The following is a 12,208-nucleotide window of genomic DNA, read 5'->3' on the forward strand; positions in this document are numbered from 1 at the left end:
TGCGTCTCCAGCACTTGGGGTCAGGGCCTGGAGGGGCACATGGCAGGTCTGCGGAAATCCAGCACCCCCCAGTCGGCCTGCGCAGGCGCCCTGTGCTCCTCCCTCTCGCGGCCCCCTCTTCCCTGCCTCCCGTCTGGTGTCCTCTTAGTGTTCTCGTAGTGGGGCTTCCTGGAAGAAGCTTGCGCTCCGGTTCCCATCATCACCCATCAGATAAACACAGGGAAGAAAGTCCACGGGCGCCCCCCCACCCCCATTCTCCTTATCAGAGCCAGATAAGAGGTCAGGACCACAGTGGACGGGAGCCCTCCTCCGGGCTCCCCGCTCTGGACACCCCCACCCCACCCCCGTCCCCAGGTCTCGCCAAGCCTCAGCCTCACCTTCAGTGAGCTCAATGGCTAACGGGCAGGAGTCCAACCCTGGGCGTGTGCCTCTCTGCCTCAGTTTACACTGCAAAACCCTAGGACATTGTAGCCCAGGAGCCAAGGGGTGGGGAAGTGGAGACAGTGGGGCCCTGGGGGCAGAGGCCTCGCGCCGCTGCACTCCCCCAGCGTTCGAGATCCTAACCCACCCAGGTCCTGGTGTGATAGGGGTGTCCATGACGGCCAAGGCCAGACAGAGGCACAGATGGGGAGGGCCCTGCCCTGTGGGTCACACAGCACACCTGCCACGGGGCCAGCCGAGGAGCTTCCCACAGCCCCTCCACTGTGCCCCCCGTGCCACTGCCACCCGGACCCCAGGAGGAAAGGAGTGCGCATGCCCATTCCCCACTTGGTGAAACTGAGGCTCTGACAGCCCAGTGCAAAACGAAAATGCAGGGCTCTTTGTAAGAATGACTAAGACTTTTCACACGAGGACGGCAAAGCGTTCAGCCAGGCTTCGGGCCCTTCTGAGCACAGGGACCTGGGCACGGGTGGCAGTGCCTGAGCCCCAGGAGAAGCAGGGGTGTAGACAGGGGCCCGCCTCGGCCTGGCTCGGCCTGGCTCAGCTCCGTCGGCCTAGACCCAACAGTGCCGGGCAGCTTCCCTGCACTGAGGTGGCCAACCCAGCTCACCCCAGCGCCTCCTCCTGTCTCCTCACCGCTCGGGGCTCTCACCCCCAGCCCCCAGCCCCTTCCTCTGCGCCAGCAGCCCGTGCACACGTTCACGTGTCCCTGTGTGTGCACACACACGCGCAGCAGCTTCTCTCTCCTGTCTGTCCCTCCCTCCCTCCCTCCCTCCCTCCCTAGCTGTCCGCAGGTCCCTGCTGGTCCCAGGTTGTCGTGACCAGGGCCCAGTGTCCCCACACCTGCCCCACCCTCCTGGACACCACCCGCTGCGGGACGGCGCCCCGACCCGGGCAGGGCCAGGACTGGGGTGAAGGGACGGGAGGCACCCAGGGCACAGCGAAGCCACTGCAAGGCTGGACGTGTGCGCGCAGCGAGCTGTGAAGTCAGAATTCAGGGGAAAGTGCAGAACGAGGCACACAGCTTCCCCGCCAAAGCTGGGCTCCGTGGTCCCCAAGCCGCCGCCTGCTCCGAGACGGCTCAGCCGGTCACCGCTTCGGGCCTTGTGTCTCTCCTGGGAGTCGCTGTTTTTTGCATGGATTTTGATTGAAAAAGAAAAGATACCAAATATCGTCTCTCGACGGCAGAGCACTGTGGGTGCCCCCTTGAAGTTTCTACCCAACGTGAGGCCCCTGACGGCTGTGCCCCGGTCCCCGTGCAGGCGGCCGGGAGCGTGGTGAGGGCCGCAGCATGGAGGATGCGCCGCCTCCCACTCCTGTGCTCAGTGCACACTGAGCGCCCACTCCAGACACTGCTCTCCCGGGCCTGGGGAGGGGGTGCAGAGAGAAGCCACAGGGACTGGCTGGACCCAGGCCAGACGGCCAAGATGACGCTGGTCTGCCCTTGCACCACCAGGGGGCGCTGTTACTCAGCCCCATTTCTCAGATGGAGAAACTGAGGCAGGAGTCCTAAGGCGCTGCCCCAGCAACCCTCGCTGCCCTCCTCCCCCGGCACCCTCCCCACAGGAAGCGCCAGCGCTGGCTCCTCGGCCAGGATGGGCTGGTGCCAGAGGCGAGTCACTGGCTGGGTGGCAGGGTGCCAAGTGGGATCCAGGTGCAATGAGGCAACAGGGATGGTTCTTTGTCTTAAAGGGCCCCTCTTCACATGTGGCCAAAGCCGATGCCGCCTCCCTAGGGAAGGGCCAGGTGGACTCCCTCGGGGTCGTCCTCAGCGGCAACCGAGCCCCAGTGACTGAGTTCCGGGGGACCTGGCGGGTGGGGGCTGCCTGGGGGAGGGCCACCCACTGCCCCGTGGCAGGCCGCCAGGCAGGGGCCCTTTAAGGCTGGCCCTGGGGCAAGTTCATCCACCCCAGGCCCCTGCTGACTCACGATTATGAAAGTGATTTTCCTGGCCCCGCCCACCTCCCTCCCGTGAAATACCCTTGTTTCCCGCCAGCCACAGGCTCTTGGATCCCCACGGGGCAAGTGTCAGGTGTGCCGACTCTCTGGCCTCTGCAGTGCCCGTCCCTCTACCCACCGCCCCGCAGGTGAGTGGGCTGGGCAAGGCTGTGGGGGCGGAAGACGGTGGCCAGCCTGGCCTGGCCCAAGGGTCTGTGGGGGCCCTGTAGCTGCCCGGCTTCTCGGGCTCCCCTGAGCACCCCCCTACCCCGCGACTCACCCCCAGTGCAGGTTCTTCGGCGTCCTCGCGGCCATGCCCCATCCAGGTCCCTGGCCTGCCCGTGTCCCACAGCTGCTGGGTGCAACCGCCCAGCACAGCCCAGCGCATAGCTCTGGGCAGGAGAGGGGGTGTGGCCAGCTGGGCTTGCTGCCAGGGTCCCAAGGCCACTGGGCCAGTGGCCAGGCTGGGTGCTTCCTCCGGAGTCCCCGCCTCTCCTGCCCGGGGGGAGGCAGAGGCTGGTGGGTGCCGGCCGGGAGGCCAGGGGGGCCCGGGCTGGTGACTGCTGGCCCTGAAGCCACCTCCTCACCCTCGGCCACCGAGGGCCTTATGCACTGTCTTGGTGTCATTGTCACCTTTGTTGTCTTACTGGGGGAGGGGGGTCAAGGTGCCGCCTCCTCCTGGCCTGATTCTCTCTCTGTGCGATGGGGATAGGAAAGCCCAGCTGTCAGTGAGCAAAGGGCCCCGATGGCGCCCAGCGCACGCAGCGCCCCGGCGTCAGCCGAGGGCCTCGGGAGCAGCCCTGGCAGGTGAGCGGCTCCTGTGATGTGCCTTCCTGAGGACTGAATCGTTGGCTTTCACCAGTAACTTCTCCCAACAACGTCTGCCGCTTCCGCCCAAGGGACTTTGAGCGCTGACGGTGACAAGCGTCGATTCTGGCTCCTCAAGTCCAAAGAGCGTGCCAGGACCGGGCTGGCTCAGGGCTCTGGGTGTCCCCGCGTGCAGGAAGTGACCTCATGTGTAGCATCTCGAAGCTTCCAACCAAGTGCCCGACGGCTCTGGGCTGGAACCCTGGGCCTGGCCCTTCCCCGCAGGGGCGAGGCCGTCCGTTCAGATTCCTCATGGGCACGGGGGTCACTGGGTGCACTGGGACACGAGCGCAGGTTGGCATACTCGGTCGGGGGTGTCCAGGGCTGTCCAGGTGGGCTCTCCCCTTGGCCCCGTGACCTTGCGGGCAGGGCTTCACGCGGCCGCAGCGCTCATCTGGAGAGTGGGTGGTTGTGAGGACTAAAGCCCATGTTGCCCAGGAGGTGCTAGACCAGGACCGCATGTGGAGCTGCCCCCCCCCCCCGCCGTGTCCCCGGAGCCCTCCTGAGGGGGCAGGAGCAGGGGCGGAAGGCGCTGCGCCCTGTGACCTGCAGCCTCCTCCCAGGCACCCGCTGGTCCAGGAGCAACTGTGCTCTCCTGGCCGGAACTCCGGGGCTGGCAGCTGCTCCCCGGCCTCCCTGCTGGCCCACAGCGCCAGCCCCCATCTGCTGCTGTGTCTTTAGCCAGGCCAGAGGGTCCTGTGGCAGGAGCCATCAACACCATGCTTAGAGGCACGGAGAGGGCTCTGGAAATGAGGCAACCTCTTCGGAAGACGTAAAGGGCCGTGAGAAGCAATCTGGACTCAGTGCCCCCCCCACCTGCGATGTGGCTGTGATTGTCAGAATTCTCCAGACCCCCGGGGGGAGGGAGGGTAGCGAGTGCGTGGCCGCCTAGCTCTGGAACTCGGTCCTGTGCTGCGTCTGCCGCTTCCACGATTGTCGTTAGCATGGCTCCGCAGGCAGACAGCAGGGGGCCAGGAGGGAACCTGCCAGGGAGGCTGTGAGGTCCTTGGAAGTGGAGCAGCCAGGACTCGAACCGGCGCCCATATGGGAGGCGACACTGCAGACTGGGGCTTTACCGGCTGCGCCACAGTGCCGGCCCCAAGATTTATGTATTTGAAAGCAGAGTTAGGCCGGTGCTGTGGCTTAACAGGCTAATCCTCCGCCTTACGGTGCCGGCACACTGGGTTCTAGTCCCGGTCGGGGTGCCGGATTCTGTCCTGGTTGCCCCTCTTCCAGGCCAGCTCTCTGCTATGGCCCGGGAAAGCAGTGGAGGATGGCCCAAGTGCTTGGGCCCTGCACCTGCATGGGAGACCAGGAGAAGCACCTGGCTCCTGGCTTCGGATCAGCGAGATGCGCCAGCTGCAGCGGCCATTGGAGGGTGAACCAATGGCAAAAAGGAAGACCTTTCTCTCTCTCTCTCTCTCACTATCCACTCTGCCTGTCAAAAAAAAAAAAAAAAAAAAGCAGAGTTAGAAGCAATGACAGAGAAAGAAATCTTCCATCCACTGGTTCACTCCCCAAATGGCTGCAATGGCCAGGGCTGGGCCAGGAGCCTCTTCCGGGTCTCCCACGCGGGTGCAGGGGCCCAGGGACTTGGGCCATTCTCCACTGCTTTCCCAGGCCACAGCAGGGAGCTGGATCGGAAGCAGAGTAGCCGAGTCTGGAACCTGAGCCCACGTGGGATGCAGGACTGCAGGCTGCGGCTTCACCCACTGCGCCGCCCCCTCGCCCACTTTCCAAACACCGGCATTCACAGACAAACCCAGGCTCCTCTGGAGGATTCTCCAGGCCGGGCCCCCTGCCACTCCCACTGCCCCACACCCGCCACAAGCCCAGGTCCCCTCTGGGCACAGGCCGAGTGTCGCGGGGGCTGCCTGAGCCCCACTCGCACCTCTGCGCGGGAGGTGGGTGGGTGGGCGTCCGCAGCGCGGAGCGCCCGGGTCCCCCGGCTGATTCCAGCCGGTGACCACCAGGGGGCGCCAGCGCACCACTGCCGCGCCGGGCCGGGCCTCGTTCCCACTGTGACCAGGTCAGGGGGGCCCAGCAGGCAAGAAGCTCAGGCCTCTCCCAGCGCAGAGGCGGCTGCCCACGCACGTCCCCTCGCGGGGCGGGACTCGCAGCATTCCGGCTTCACATGCGCGGAGCTGCAGCCCACAGAACGCAGGGAGTGGCCGAGGCCAGCGGTGGCCGCAGAGCCCCGGGGCCGCGCGCGGGACTCGGGGGCGGGGCCGCGGGGCGGGGCCCCAGAGTCGCGGGGTCGTGTGCAGAGACCCGGGAGGGGGCGGGGCCGCGGGGGCGGGGCCAGGGACGGCCGCCGAGTCACGGGGCTTCGCGCCGGGACTCGGGGGCGGGGCCCTGGGGGCGGGAGCGGGGCGGAGCAGGGGGAGTCACGGGGCTTCGCGCAGGGGCTGGGGCGGGGGCGGGGCCGGAGTCACGAGGCTTAGCGCGAGGGGGGTGCTTGGGGGGCGGGGCCGAAGGGCCAGGGGTCACGGGGCTTCGCGCAGGGGCTCGGGGCAGGGCGGGGCCAAGGGGCGGGGCCAAGGGGGCGGGGCCAGTGACGGCCGCAGATTCACGAGGCTGCGCGCGAGGGACTCGGGGCAGGGCGGGGCCGCGGGGCGGGGCCGGGGCTTCGCGCCGGGACTCGGGGGTGGGGCCCTGGGGCGGGAGCGGGGCGGGGCAGGGGGAGTCACGGGGCTTCGCGCAGGGGCTTGGGGGGCGGGGCAGGGGCGGAGTCACGGGGCTTAGCGCGAGGGGGGCTTGGGGGGCGGGGCCGAGGGGCCAGGGGTCACGGGGCTTCGCGCAGGGGCTCGGGGGCGTGGCCGGGGCGTGGCCGGGGTGGGGCGGGGCCGCCGCGGAAGTTCCCGGGGGCTGGGCCGGGGTTCCCTGGGAAGGCTCAGAGGAGGCTGCCCCGACGCCGGGCTGGGGGCGCCCTGTGAACTGGGGAGCGGGAGACCGGCCTGTTCCGGAGGAAGGAAGCCTGCTATGGACTTGACCCCGGGCCCCCAGGACGCCGTCCCGGAGTGGGAAGCGGACCTGACCCGGGTGGGCCCTGTCTGCCCTCCGCCCCCCAGGTCGGCTGCCAGCCCCGAGTCTCCCACCAGCCCCAGCCATGAGCTCCTCCCGGAAGGACCGCCTCAGCAGCCCGGAGCCCCTCCCGGTGGTCATCGTTGGTGAGTGGCCGCCCGGGCTGGGGAGGGCCGTGCTGTGCCCCCAGGGCCAGGTCAGCGGCCGCGGGGGGCCAGGCCTGGCTTCTTGGCGGCTGTCACCTTTAACGACCTCGTGGCCAGCACTGAATGGCCCGGGGGTGGGGGCGTGTGCACGGCAGCGGTCCGGACGCCTGGCCCGCTGTCAGGGTGCCCGGGTTCCAGCCCCAGCTTCCTGCGAACGGGCGCCCAGCCGGCCCCGGTTCCAGTGCCTGGGCCGCTGCCACCCACGTGCAGACCTGGATGGAGCTCCTGGCTGCTGGCCCAGCCCTGCCTGTTGTGGGCAGTTGGGGACTGAACCAGAGGGCGGGAGATCTCTGGGCCACCTTGCAAATAATTGAAAATAGCTAAGACTTAAATCGCAAGCCCTAAAAACTACTTAAGAAGTTCCAGAGAATCCCTCCCAGAACGCAGGGGGCGGCCCAGGGCGGGGACCGCATGAGGGACACACAGCAGCGGGCCAGGGTCCCGTCCCCAAGTCTAAGTGGGCGGACGCCCTCCGGCACACACAGGCATCCGTGACGGCTGGTTTAGTGAGTCAGGAACGGGTGGCTGTGAGCGGGGTCGGGCTCTGCACAGGACGAGGGAAGAGGGGGTAGGAGGGGAACAGAAGCGATGCCAGGCGGGGCCTGGGTGATGCCGGGATGCGAACGCCCCCAGGGGCAGCATCCCCCCCTCCCTGGGGCTCGGCACCCTTGGGCACGTGGCCATCCGTGCAGTCATGCCCACCGTCCCGTCAGTCTCTGCCTCGTCCTGGATTCAAATCTCCTCAGCTGTGTGACCGTGGGCGGGCCGATGAACCTCTCTGTGCCGCTTGCCCCAAGGCTGAAAGGGAAGAAGTGCAGCCGTGCAGCCCGACAGCCGGCCATAAAAGCCCCCGCTGCTCACTGCTCTCTCAGGCATTAGAAGCAGCGACCGGCCACGAGCTTAGCAAAGGACGCGCTTCCTTAGCTTGACCTTCAGGAACGAGGAGTGAGCCGGGTCATGGCCGAGCCCGGCTTGGTCTCAGCGCTGCCCTCTCTCCGCAGGCAACGGCCCCTCGGGCATCTGCCTGTCCTACCTGCTGTCCGGCTACACGCCCTACGTGAGGCCGGATGCCGTCCACCCGCACCCCCTGCTGCAGAGGAAGCTGGCCGAGGCTCCGGGGGTCTCCATCCTGGACCAGGTGGGCCAGCGCTCCGCGGAGGACGCCCCGCTGTGGGAGCCTCCCCCGCCCCGACGTGTGCAGGGTAACGTGAGGAAGCACGGGGAAGCCAGGGCTCCTTGTCACACACACATGTGCACGCCACGGCCGGCAGCTCTCAGCACGGGCTACTCTGCTCCCCAGGGGACACGCTTCTGGTCGTCCCCACTAGGTGGTGCTGCTGGACCCAGACGGATCAAGCCCCAGTATGTGCGGTGCCCGCGATGAGACCCTGTCCCAGATGCTTCGGCTCCGCTCGGTCCCTGGGGCCGGCAAAGCCTCCCTCACCCCCTGCCCCTGGCGCCCTCGCTCTTCTGAGTGGGGGACGAGGAAGCAGCTCTGGCTGGGGCTGCCGGGGTCGAGGTGCCTGCTGGGGAACACCAGCGGCTGCGGGACTCGTCAGAGCCTTTACCGTGCCGGCTCGCACCCTCTGCCGGCAGCGACAGCATCCCCACGCCTGACCGCGCCGTCGCAGTGGGGCTGGCTGCAGGACAGGCCACTGGCTCCAGTCCCCATCAGCCCACCCTGCAGCCCCGCTCACCTGCGCCCTGCCCCCAGGACCTGGACTACTTGTCTGAAGGCCTGGAAGGCCGCAGCGAGAGCCCTGTGGCCCTGCTGTTCGACGCCCTCCTGCGCCCAGACACGGACTTCGGAGGGGACGTGGAGTCCGTCCTGACCTGGAAACGGGAGAAGCACCGAGCCGTCCGCCACGTGGTCCTGGGCCGCAACCCCCCTGGGGGGGCCTGGCACGTGAGTAGGGGGCCACGCCGCCTGCCCTGGGTCCGGCTCCTGCACCCCCCACCCCCTTCTCCCGCCCCATGCCCTGCAGCCCAGGCTGGCCTCGGGCTACAGAGTGCAGGGCCAAGGGTTCCTCTCGCCTGCAGTCCATCGAAGGCTCCATGGTGACCCTGAGCCACGGCCAGTGGATGGGGCTCCCGGACCTGCCCGTCAAGGACTGGATGCGCGTGAAGCGCAGGTGAGCAGGGACCCCCGGCCGGGGCCACAGGGTGCTGCCCCCCCTTCCCCCAGAGCAGGGCCCCAGGCTCAGTGAGGACAGCAGTGCCCAGGAGCGCGTGCGCTGCCAGGCTGGGCCTGCCCCAGGGCCCCCCAACCCCCGCTGCTGCTCCCCGCCCCCCAGGCTGCCCGGCTCCCCTGCTCTGAGCGAGCAGCCCCGGGAGAGTGATGGGAGGCGCCTCCTCTCCCGGGCACGCTGTGGATACTTGTGCGTTAACAGCACGGTCACGGCACAGGAGGCTGCAGGTGGGGAGGGGGAGGCAGGGCCACTGCGCCCGGGGCGGCCTCCACGGGCCAAAAGGCACCCCCTGAGTATCCTGTCCCGGGGCGGGGGCTGAGTCGGGCTGGCTCCCCATCTGCAGGCCCCTCGGCTGTTGGGTGGGAAGCCTCCCGGGCCTGTGGAGTGATGGGCAGATGGACAGACGGGTGGACAGCCAGACAGGAGCCTGGGTTTCACTTGCAAACGGGCCCCCTCGCAGCCTGCTTTTACGGCTTCCCACTGGGACCCGGGCACTCCCGCGGGGAGGACACAGCGTCCACACCCAGCCTCCGCCGCGGCCTTGCAGCAGAACACTATGGCGCTCTCCCTGCTGTCCGCAGCGTGAGCCCCGGTCACCCCGGGCAGGGCCATGGGCGGAGGCCCCGTGTGGGACGGTGCTTTCCAACAAACTCACAGAGCCCAGGGAGTGGGGACCACAGACCCAAGAAAGAAGTCTGGGGCTCCCCCCGGCCGCCGGGCCAGTTAGCCAGGCTCCGTGGGCGTGTCCGTTAGGTAACTGCACCCTTACCACCCGTGGCCACACAGCCGGGTCTAGAGGGGTGCTGAGCCTCCAGCCGCACCTGCAGGTAGCTGCCAGGGCCGTGGGCGCTGTAGCCACCGCCCCAGGAAGGCTGACGGTGACGACGGTGATGGTGACAGCGGTGTGGCTGCTGCTGTCAGCACGTGGGCCGGGGACCATGTCGAGTCCTCAGGTGAATAGGTTGTTTGTTTTAATCTGCCTGAAAGAGAGAGAGAGGCAGCCGGCGCCGCGGCTCACTAGGCTAATCCTCCACCTGTGGCGCCGGCGCCCCCGGTTCTAGTCCTGGTTGGGGCGCCGGATTCTGTCCCTGTAGTTCCTCTTCCAGTCCAGCATTGCTGTGGCCCGGGAGGATGGCCCAAGTGCTTGGGCCCTGCACCCACATGAGACCAGGAGAAGCACCTGGCTCCTGGCTTAGGATCAGCACGATGCGCTGGCCGCAGCGGCCATTGGAGGTGAACCAACGGAAGGAAGACCTTTCTCTCTGTCTCTCTCTCATTGTCTAACTCTGCCTGTCAAAAAAAAGAGAGAGAGAGAGGCAGCTTGTATCTGTGGGTTCACGCCCCAAATGCCCACAGCAGCCAAGGCTGGGCAGGGCTGAAGCCAGGAGCCCAGGTCTCCCAGGCGGGTGGCAGGGCCCTGAGTTCTGCGGTCATCGGCAGGCACGTCCAGCAGGAAGCTGGACCTGAAGCCAGATGGCCCGCGGGCCTGACTCGCCACCACCGCGCCCGGCCCACGCAGGCCCGGCAGGCTGGCTAAAGTCAGTCTCTTCCCCAGAGGTACAGAAAAGCACGCAGCTCCCACGGTGCATGGGTGAACTGTGCCACGTGGGCACACTCAGCCGGGAGCTGGGTCCCCTCTCCTGGAGCGCCCCCCTCCGGAGTGCCCCCCCCCAGTCAGCCCCATCTCCACTGCTTACTGCAGGGAGGAGCCTCACCCAGAATCGTGCCGCGTGTGCCGCAGGTGGCACTGAGTCCCCTGGGGCGGGACATGGGGCCAGGCCCCCTGCTCACTGCCAATCAGGCTGCGGCCTAGGTGTCCTGGGTCACCCTGGCGAGGCGCCCCAGGCACAGGGTTCCCAGGGGCCCCGGAGGATCTGACCTCGGCCCCACCTTCCGGTGGGAGGCCCGTCGTTCGCCCCGCCCAGGCCCCGCCCTGACACCCGCTCTCCCGGGTTTCTGCGCAGAGGGCTTCGCAACAGCCGGGCCACGGCGGGGGACATGGCCCACTACTACAGGGACTACGTGAGCAGGAAGGGCCTGAGCCGCAACTTCGTGTCCGGCGCCGTGGTGACGGCGGTGGAGTGGGGGCCGCCGGCGCCGGGAGGCTCCGGGGCGCAGGACGGCGGCCCCCTGTTCCGGGTCAGCGGCTTCCTGACCGCCAAGGACCAGAGCCGGCAGCCCTTCGCTTTGCGCGCGCGCAACGTGGTCCTGGCCACGGGCACCTCGGACAGCCCCGCCCGGCTGGGCGTGCCCGGCGAGGCCCTGCCCTTCGTCCACCACGACCTGGCGGCCCTGGAGGCGGCCGTGCGCGTCGGCGCCCTGAGCCCGGACTCGGACCCCGTGCTCATCGTCGGCGCGGGGCTGTCGGCCGCCGACGCGGTGCTCCTGGCGCGCCACTACAGCGTGCCCGTGCTGCACGCCTTCCGGCGGCCCGTGGACGACCCCGCGCTGGTGTTCAACCAGCTGCCCAAGGTGCTGTACCCCGAGTACCACAAGGTGCACCAGATGATGCGGGAGCAGGCGGGGCCCTCGCCCAGCCCCTACGCCGGCTACCGCAGCCTGCCCGAGCACCGGGTGCTGCTGTTCAAGGAGCAGCGCCAGGCCGTGCTCCGCGACCCGCGCGGCGGCCAGGCCGTGCTCGGCGTCTCGCTCGTGCTGGTGCTCATCGGCTCGCACCCCGACCTCTCCTTCCTGCCCGGCGCCGGCGCCGCCCTGGCCGTGGAGCCCGCGCAGCCGCTCAGCGCCCGGAGGAACCCGGTCGACGTGGACCCATTCACCTACCAGAGCGCGCGGCAGGAGGGCCTGTATGCCGTGGGCCCGCTGGCCGGGGACAACTTCGTGCGCTTCGTGCAGGGTGGGGCGCTGGCCGCGGCCAGCTCCCTGCAGAAGAAGGAGGCGGGGCGGCCGCCCTAGCGCCGGCCCTCGGCTCGCAGCAGCCAGGCCCTGAAGAGGCGGGCGGTCAGCGCCCCGGAGCGGCCAGCGGGCCTCTGCCCAAGGAGGCGACAGGGGCCGTGAGCCCACGCGACCGGCCTTCCGGGTCAGAAGCAGTGGGGAACCCACCCTGCGCCGGCTTAGCCCACGGCGGGAGCGAGGCCACAGCTGGGCCTAGACCTGGGACGTGGCCGGGAGGCTGCCAGCAAGAGCAGGGGTTGCCGGGGTCAGCAGGGCGCCCAGCCACGAGGGCTCCGGGCCCCAAATAAAACCAGTGCCTGCCTCCACTCCTGAGGTCTGTGCTTGGCGAGGCCGCTGGGTGCGCAGACTTGGGCGCAGGGGAGGGGGTGGGGGCCCTGGAGGAGCTGTAGGGGAGGGGGGGACGGGGACGGGGCCCAAATATGGGGGCAGTTGATTGGGCAGCTGGCTGGAGCCGCCTCTCCCCTCCCACCCTGTTCCAGCCACACTGTCTGCTTTCAGGCCCTTCCTGGGGCCCCAGGGCCTTTGCACAGCCCCTTGAGCCTCCCGCTCTCCCAGCGTAAGGATCACTCCTAGGAGTCAGCGCTCACTGCTCATCCATCGGTGGCATCATTTCAGTGTCCTCCTCCGCCC

At 68.7% G+C, this 12,208-nt stretch overlaps 1 protein-coding gene across 1 annotated transcript; it reads left to right on the forward strand.

Moving 5' to 3' along the window:
* The first annotated feature begins 2,423 nt into the window (after positions 1-2,423).
* On the forward strand, positions 2,424-11,883 carry OSGIN1 (oxidative stress induced growth inhibitor 1). Its single transcript, XM_062176845.1, has 6 exons — positions 2,424-2,528; positions 6,318-6,416; positions 7,478-7,614; positions 8,191-8,382; positions 8,517-8,608; positions 10,630-11,883. The coding sequence occupies exons 2-6, from the start codon at positions 6,356-6,358 to the stop codon at positions 11,576-11,578; spliced, it is 1,431 nt and encodes a 476-aa protein (XP_062032829.1). The 5' UTR covers positions 2,424-2,528; positions 6,318-6,355; the 3' UTR covers positions 11,579-11,883.
* The last annotated feature ends 325 nt before the right edge of the window (positions 11,884-12,208 follow it).

Source organism: Lepus europaeus, chromosome 19, assembly GCF_033115175.1.
Source record: "Lepus europaeus isolate LE1 chromosome 19, mLepTim1.pri, whole genome shotgun sequence".
Lineage (NCBI taxonomy): Eukaryota > Metazoa > Chordata > Mammalia > Lagomorpha > Leporidae > Lepus > Lepus europaeus.

Bases quoted from the DNA above. Each gene is read 5' to 3' on its own strand.
- OSGIN1 (XM_062176845.1), top strand. From the start codon at position 6,356: ATGAGCTCCTCCCGGAAGGACCGCCTCAGCAGCCCGGAGCCCCTCCCG. The intron at 7,615-8,190 runs GTGGGCCAGCGC...CCCTGCCCCCAG, and splicing joins GGGTCTCCATCCTGGACCAG to GACCTGGACTACTTGTCTGA. The intron at 8,383-8,516 runs GTGAGTAGGGGG...TCTCGCCTGCAG, and splicing joins CCCCTGGGGGGGCCTGGCAC to TCCATCGAAGGCTCCATGGT.